Below are 8,659 nucleotides of genomic sequence, written 5' to 3'. Positions count from 1 at the left end.
ATACATAATTAATACATTCTTATTCTATGAATAAAGATCAAGCTAAGAATAAAATAAATAAATAAATAATATATATATATATATATATATATATCAAATTAAGACTAGATTAATAATATGTAATTGAATTAACAGAACCAAGAACCAAGTTAATAATATTTAACAAATATAGGTACCGATTCAATAAATTTTTATGTATAAAGATCAAATTAAAATTCACAACATGTATAAAAACTAAATTATATGCTTAACCTAATTTATATAGTGCTTAAGATATGAGAAAATGCTTAATAACTAATATTTTAGTTTGTAAAATGCACATGTTAAATATTTATATATATAATAAAAAGTTAAAATAAATTATATACATAAATATTATTTTGGATATATAAATTATATTTAAAATTTGAATAAATAAATATTTTTAAATATATAAATTATGATAAATGATTTATAAATTATCACAAGTTTATTTTTATTAATTAATAACTATTTTAAAAATATTAATATATAATTTATAAATAATTATAAATAAAAAATTAAATTATATATAAATTTTTAAAAAATTCTATAAAAAAAAATCGTAAAAAAAATCCTAAAATTATCCTCAATAAGTTACTCCAAAAAAATATTCTCATCCGTGTGTTATATATATAGAAATTAATTGTAATTGAATAAATTGATCGTCTGCAATCAACATATGAGCACATGATTATGCCCTTTGATTATCCAAGATGAAAGATTTTCGTAGATAACCAAAAATGTAATTCTAAATTCATAAGAAGAAAAAAAAGTATCATGCTACATTCTGGCCCAAAAAAATATATTAATTTGAATAAAGAATTATGAAAGACAAAAAATAAGATTCTACACAACTACAGTTCCAGAAGTGGCTATCTCAAACTATGAAGCTAATTCCCCAATGGGGGCACAACAATGATGATAGGAAGCAATTGCATTGCTTGATGACAGCTCCAGCCAGGTCTGTACATGTGACATTTTAGTTTGAGAAGTGTTAAAACCATGCCACTTCCACCATTCATGAAGAAACATATGTAACCATCCCCTGCAAAAGTATGCCAAAAATAAAACCATAAATTTCAAATTCAAATATCAATGATTAACATAATACCTTTCAAAATTAAGAAAGATAGTGGATAGTGTTTTGACTCAGCAGCTTAAAAACATTGAGAAAAAAAAATTGCATAAAAATAATTTTATGAGGTTCTCTTCCTCCTTATCTATTCCAAATTTCAATGCCCAAGAGAACAATGCCAACAAGTTTTTAGTTTACAAGTTACTTTAAACATAAAAAATTTGACAAATTATCAAGCAACCTTAACTTTAATTAAAGCTCTCCTTTTTAACATTAAACTGACTTTTAAGGTCTAAAAAGCCACACCAAACACTAAACAAAGACATGTTTAGATAAACTTCAAAAGTGCTTATAGGAGAAAAAATTAAAGTAAGTTTCATTATAAACTAAATTAATTTATGCATTATTTAAAAATCAATGAGAGTGACAGGGTTTGAACCTAGGACCATGTGTATATATACTACCACAACCCCCACTATTAGGCAGTTAAAAATAAGTTTTTGGTAAAATTAATATGAGAGAACTTCAACAAATTAACTAATGCATAAACTAATTTTAACTTATAAAAAAAACTTAATTTTCTTTCCTATCTTTCTCTCTTAAAATGACTTTTGAAAAAGTTTATCCAAGCATATCTCAAGTCTTTATTTATGCTAGGCTATACAAGGACATGTTAGTAAGGGCAATAGTTTGATAATACCACTTTCAACTTGAACCTATGGACTCTCATCATCTGAACTTAAGTCACCAATCCTCCTTTCAGCAATCGCCGGAAAAAGCCGTTGACGAAAATCAGGTGGTGGACGCGTTTCTGAGGAAGATGCCCCTCGAGGGGTCTCTTGTTTTTGAGTTTTTGCTGCTTTCTTCTGTGTATCTCTCACCTCCTTGCATACCTTATCCACCATCACTAAGAAGTCTCGCACTACCACGAACAACCGTATGCCTTCATCCTTCCCAGTATTCCCATAATAGTAATCACCAGTGCTCTTCACCAATGCCGTGATCTTCTTCTCCTCTTCCAGTAGTTTCATAACATCAGCCTCAGCATCCTGCACAAAACTTTTCACTGTCTCACAAAACCCCCTATCTTCCTCCACATTCTTCATGGTTTTGTTTACCAAATCTCGTATCTTAACGAGACCATGGCCAAGTTTAGCAGTGGTTCCTGTTAAGCTGTCAGCATCTATAACTGCTGCTTTTTTTACATTCTCAAGTTCACTGCTCAGGCGTGAAACCACTTGAAGACCGATTTCATGGAAGCGATCTTCTGTTTCTTGAGTACTATCGTGAAGATCATCTGATTTTGCCTTTCGGACGGCTTTTGCGCCCTCAGAGCGGATAATCTCTAGAACAACAAAGTGTAAGAGTGTAGTCTTGCCATCTGTTCCTTTTACATCAGATAGTTTGAGAAGTGTATCAAGTTTAAATGCTTGTGCACCACCACGGAATGTTCCATCGTTCATTCGGTTGCCAGTTTTGAGAACAGCTTCAAGAAGCTTGAGAAACAGCCGGCTGCTTCTTAGCTCCTTACAAGCAACCTGACATATGAGATGAGGTTACAGGAAGAATAAGATTACTTTCAATGGTGACAGGGTGCTAAAAAGGAAACAAATATGACAGAATCAAAGGAATTACAATGAGAGGATATCAATTAGAGAACATTGATGTATTTGTTTGTGTATAAATGGTTTCAAATTAATTGACATAGCATAAAATTAAACTGACTAACCAACAGATCATTAAACTCATAAAATTTCATATTAATTGTAAATTTATTTGGATCACATGTATTTCTTAACATGAATGTGTGCAAAATAAAACAGAGTAACCAGTAACAATGTGGTGATTTGACTAAGGGAAAAACATATTCTATAAGTTATTAAATGATACAAGAAGTTTTACATGTGTGTGAAATGATCATTGGCTACACCCTGTTTATACGTGTTTTTAATTTGAATTTGGAAGAGTATTGTGGGGGGAGGGGGGTACCAACATCAAAATACAATGAAATTTGGCAGTAACTCAGTAAGGAAAACTTTTCACATTAATTACCGCATCAATTTGGCATGACTAATACATCAAATGACACAATCTACCCAGTTTTTGACAGTTTGCTATGTCACCTTTGATATCCTTAAATTGGGAGTAGCTATATTAGGATTATATAGTACACACTCAGGTCATTCTAGAATCTCAGTTGGAATTAGTTCAACAAAAAATTTTAGGGTCACAATCATCATATGGTAGAAAGAGCATAAGCAACTGTATGTATGATCCATACCTCTAAAATGGCAAAAGACTCCATAGTAGTTGCAAGCTCCTCTTTAAATGTGCCCATGAAAAGCAGAGCTTCCATTCGCTTAAATGCAAATGGAATGTCAACCATGGCCTTCAGGAACTGGTCAGCAGGACCAAGTTGAGATAGATCACCACTAAAAAGTCTAAGCTTAAGTTCTTCATCTGATGTCGGTGCCATCTTCAGCAAGGTTTGAAGGAATTCTGAGGGCAGTTCATGTCCTGATCAGCCAAAGAATGGTTACAACTACAAGTCTTTCATACAACTGGAACAAGACATCTAAAAACTTTTGCTCTTAATTTTCTATATATTATTATAGTATATTACTGAAAAATAAATTTCATCATGATTTATCACTTAAGCAAGGATCAAAGGAATCAATCCACTTGCCGCGTAGCCAGGGCTACCACAATCTATCCTCTCCCTGGTTCTACATTATGATAATCAAATAGTTTTAGAACATTCCAACCTATTAACAAAACTACAACAATCTATCCTCCTTATGATACTGCAAGTGTACAATGTATTAGAGCAACTAGGGTGCAAAATTGTGTCCTAGATTTTTTTCCTAGAAGAACCTACTAATATTACTATCAATTTATCAGCAATTTAGAGGAAAATTGAAGAAACAAGAAAGCACCTTCATAAAGTGCATCACAAACTTCTTCCCTTGTCATGTTCAATGCTCGCAACAGAATCAATAAATTTTGTGCTTTCTTTTTATCAATAACCTGGATAAACTGAGGTGAAGGGTCTTGGGAGGAAGATTCTTTCTGTCTTTGACCATTGTTCTTATCCACAGCATTATAGCCAAAAAGTGTCTCTATCATCTCTTCATTAAACCTGTTAAATGTTTGTCACTTGAGAATACTAATCATAAATTATCTTTGATAAACAAAAGAGGTTTAATATTTATTCCTTACTGGAATGATCCTGATTTGATTTGATTCCAAACCATTGATTGATCTGGGTTTGCTTGAACCTTATCCCAGAAGAAGGGCTTTAGCTTGGCTTTGGGTGCATCAGCTTCACCTACACCAGCTTCAACTGCAGCTACTGATCCACTAGCTAAAGGCCGAGCCATCTTGGAGCCAAAAGGTGGAGGAGCTCGAGGAGGAGGTATGCCACCCATAGGAGGTGGTGGTGGACGAGGACCAGGTTTGGCACCAGCTGGTGCTGGGAGTGGTGGTGGAGGAGGACCGTGTTTGGCACCAGCTGGTGCTGGAGGTGGTGGAGGAGGACCAGGTCTGGTAGAAGCTGGTGCTGGTGGCGGTGGTGGAGGAGGACCAGGTCTGGTAGAAGCTGGTGCTGGCGGCGGTGGAGGGGGGCCAGGTTTGGCAGCAGCTGGTGCTCGAGGTGGTGGTGGAGTGCTACTAATAGCAGGCCGCTGAGGGGAAGGAGGAGGATGAGGAGCTGCAGCAGCAGCAACAACGGCAGTAGTAGCAGCCGGAGCAGTATTACCAGTAGGCCTAAATGAAGGCGGCTCAGGTGGAAGGGGGCTTAACCTGCCTGGAGGAGGTTTTAAAGGAGGCATTCCAGAAGGGATGGTCCCCACCCTCCCAGGAGGAGGTTTCAGTTCAAATGGTAATCCGACAGCAGCATTAAGAGCTCCTATTGATTGACTTTCCTGCACTGAGTACTTCTTATTGTCTACCAAACTATTACTTGATGACTGAAACCCAGGTTTCTCCCCTTTTATTGAATTTCCGAAAGAATAACTGGAAGGACCTGTATAAAAGTAAACTTTGTCAAGACCAGTAAAACATTTTAACAAGGTAAGAATGAATTGTAACATGATACATACCAACGGAATAGTCACTCATGCTCAAGCTGAGGAGGGGCCTATCATCATTTAGTCTAACATGGCCAGTCTTACGATACCGACTACAGCATAAAAAGAGCAGTGCTGCAGCTATAAATGTCACCAATGCAGTTATAACCACAGCAAGAACAACTTTTTTTTTATTACTATGTCCATCTTCCTGATTGCTAACGTCAGAAAGTGGAGGAGCCGAAATATCTGAAGTTGATGATGGTGGTGTCAATTTTGGGAAAAAAGATGATGGTGGGAAAGAAGGTTGCAGAGGTCTGGGAACTAGAGGCGTTGGAGCAAGAGGTGATGGCGCCAGACTGGGTTCAGATGATGGTGCTAAACTGGGTTCAGGAGATGGTGTTAAACTGGGTGTAGGTGATCCAACCGCAGGGCCTGAACTAGGTGGTTCTGATATGTGCTGGAGCAAAACACGAGCAAAATTTGTTTCTGGAACACTGGATCTGGAAAAAAGTGGACCCATATAAGAGACATGCCAAATCTTGAAATCATCCTCTTTCCCCGAGACAGGTAATGGAAGATTATTTTTTCTTAAACAGTAAAGAAAGTTCTCCTTGAATTGAGGACAGTAAGCATTGATAAATTTTTGGATGTCTTCTCCTGCTAGTAGTCGAATCTCTGAACTGATTTTATTGCTGAGGCCAGACAGTTCATGTGAGAGGCACAGATGATCCTCAAAATCTTTCGTTAAATGAAATAAACCTTCCCCACAATATTTCCATAAGACCTTAGCCTGCGGTCATGAAACTTAACAACTTTTAGTGTCTATCAAACCATTCTTAGCAACAATGAAGCACATAATGTAAACCTTTCTATGTTATCAAATCTAACAAATAATCATAAACAATCAAGATCCTGTAATTTAGTGTTAGATGACAATTAGCAACAATTATAAAAGAAAATTTAGAATTTTAACCTAATAATTTAGAGTGCATGCTCAAGCTATCAGGTGAAAGATAACAGAATTTCATAGAAAGCCGGTTGAGGTAGAAGCATAGATGCATTCATAAATTATACAATAGTTCGTGATGAAGTTTGTCCATTTTTCACATAAACACGGTGCACAAAAAACAATATTTACTAGATGATCATCTCATAGAATTAGAATGTATATACTAAGGCAATCATATATCATATATATAACATACTAAAACAAACTTTACAAATGTAAGACCTCGTCCTTAAGATGGATGGAAGATTAGAATCTGTGGACACAAGAAAATGTAAAACAAGAAGATGAACAGTTCACTCATTCATTGTTCAATATCAGATCCCAATAACATGCCTGAAACTAGCGGTAACATGACAGCTATAGTCCTCCCTCTTTCCTTAACGACTTTTCAACATGTAAAGACCATAGACCAATTTGGATAAACTTCTCTATAAGTAATTTTAGGAGAAGAAAATAATAAAATGAGTTTCTCCATCAACTAAATTTAACTTATGCACAAGTTAAAAATAAGATTTTGGATAAGCTAATATGAGAACTTATAAATTAGCTTATGGATAAGCTAATTTCAAATTATGGAGAAGCTTTTCTTATAAGTGCTTAGGAGTTAGGAGAAGTTTATCCAAACAGATTCTATGCTGAAGATAATCATAAAAGCAGGATCATCCTCTTCTAGTTATCATACTGCCCAAAACTCTGTCTAAAAGTGCTAACTAATATAACTTTGTCAAATGGGCTGTAAAGGTGGGAAATACTTGTATCTAAAGTAAATAAGATGTCTCTATGTGATCAAAATCATTGACAGACAGGTTTGACCTTGATAGTCCATGCAAAATCTTGCCTGCTACTGAAACAACTTCTACTGTCCCTAGCCCCATATATCAATCAAAAGAACTTTTTTTTTCCCACTTCACTAGGGAATCACGGATTTAGGCAACCATGTTAGCTACCTCTATGTGAAGCTGAAAGCATCATCAGATTAACCAGAGACTTCCATTGACCATTTACTTAGGAGTTAAGAATTACGAAGCAAAAGAGCTACAGCGGCACCCACCAAATGAGGGAAATGACAGGCTAGGACAATCAAGATAAGAAAGAAACAGTAAAACACAGCATTCACACCAACCTTTAAAGAAGAAGCAAATACCAAAATTTCGGAGCTCATATACTATGCTCACCTTTTAGAATTTTCGCTATTTGAACAAAAAGTAAGCCAACTATATAAAAGAAACCTACAAAATCCAAACACTTAGCAAAGGGAACCTTACCGTGTGCTCATCTAACAATTCAGATGCTGGATCAAGTAACTCGCTAACAAAATCATCTTCTGTTTCCCTCTTTTCTATAGAGCTGACTGCTGCTACAAGAAGAAGAACCAAAAGAACACCAAAGCTGATCTTTGTGTTAACCATATGTTTATGAACTCCCATTCCAAGTGCTTGATATGTTTCTCATTTCATCAAAGTACTAAACCCCCTTCAATCCCTTCATCACCTACAAACACCCCCAAGAAAAATAACCTTCCTTTTTCACAATCCACCTCCAACCCACTTCAATTCCTTCTCAGAAAACCCCAACCAGTACCTTCCAGAGGCGAATTCCCAAGACCAACCAAGGGTTCGTACCAAAAATCAGAACTTCAAGATCAAACACAAAGAAGTAAGAACAAAAGCAAACCCCAGAAAAAACCCTGCCCCTCTCCAAAGCTTCCAACTTTTACCGAATCAGATCAAACCCCACCACAAGAATCAATTAGAAAACAACTCCAGACAAAAACAAAAGGCTTAGGCAGGTGTTGAAGCGTCAAAATCACAAACTGACCCTGCAAGTGCAAACACGAGCTAGAGCTCCAAACAAAGATTCAAGAAAAGGGTCTTTGCTTCTTACAGGATCCAAGGCAGGGAGCCCAAAAAGGACGTCTTTTTGGAGTTGCTGAGCATGAAAATGTTGATTGTGACCATTATTTTGTGTTCAGAAAGTGTGTCATAAATGGTAAAAAAGAGACCAAAATCAAAGACTAAAGTAAAAAGAAAGAATGAGAGGGTTGATGTTAAGGAAAAGGAAGTTTCTTGGCGCCAGACAGAAGAACCCTACGCGTAAAGAAGGGTCTTAGGAGAAAATATTCTGGATGGTGGATTCAGTCATCGCCAAGCTGCCAGTTTCAAATGTCTTGCATTAAGTTTTCTCATTCTAGCATTCATTAAAAGGAAATCCGTATCAGTTTAGAAGACTGTATATATTAAATTATTAAATTTGAGAGTTCAAATTTGAAAAATAAGAGCAAGAAAGATTTTATGCTACCAACTATTTAACGTATTTGTTTTATAGATTTTTTTCTCTTAAACTCACTTTTCATTCATATAATTTTGCATTCTCTACATTTCTTTCTCCTCGTTATAATTCTCATTATAATTAATATTTAATATTATTCATATACTCAAAATTATAAAAATAAATAAAAAAAATAGAGAAAAAAAATGGACAAGA

The 8,659-nt window shown here is 35.4% G+C and overlaps 1 protein-coding gene across 2 annotated transcripts; it reads right to left on the bottom strand.

Moving 5' to 3' along the window:
* Positions 1–752: 752 nt before the first annotated feature.
* On the bottom strand, positions 753–8,376 carry LOC109810281 (uncharacterized). Of its 2 annotated transcripts, none has more exons than XM_020373705.3 (7): positions 7,441–8,376; positions 5,197–5,956; positions 4,316–5,120; positions 4,033–4,235; positions 3,378–3,613; positions 1,800–2,634; positions 753–1,066 (listed from the first exon to the last, which is right to left on the bottom strand). In XM_020373705.3, the coding sequence occupies exons 1-6, from the start codon at positions 7,600–7,602 to the stop codon at positions 1,813–1,815; spliced, it is 2,988 nt and encodes a 995-aa protein (XP_020229294.2). In that variant the 5' UTR covers positions 7,603–8,376; the 3' UTR covers positions 753–1,066; positions 1,800–1,812. The 2 variants fall into 2 exon arrangements, with proteins under 2 accessions (XP_020229294.2, XP_020229293.2); XM_020373704.3 differs by having other exon boundaries at positions 1,797–2,634; positions 7,441–8,375.
* Between the last annotated feature and the right edge of the window lie 283 nt (positions 8,377–8,659).

This window comes from Cajanus cajan, chromosome 8, assembly GCF_000230855.2.
Source record: "Cajanus cajan strain Asha chromosome 8, NIPB_CcT2T_4, whole genome shotgun sequence".
In the NCBI taxonomy this organism is placed as follows: domain Eukaryota; kingdom Viridiplantae; phylum Streptophyta; class Magnoliopsida; order Fabales; family Fabaceae; genus Cajanus; species Cajanus cajan.
Note: the sequence above shows the minus strand (reverse complement) of the source record. Positions and strands in the feature narration are given on the sequence as shown.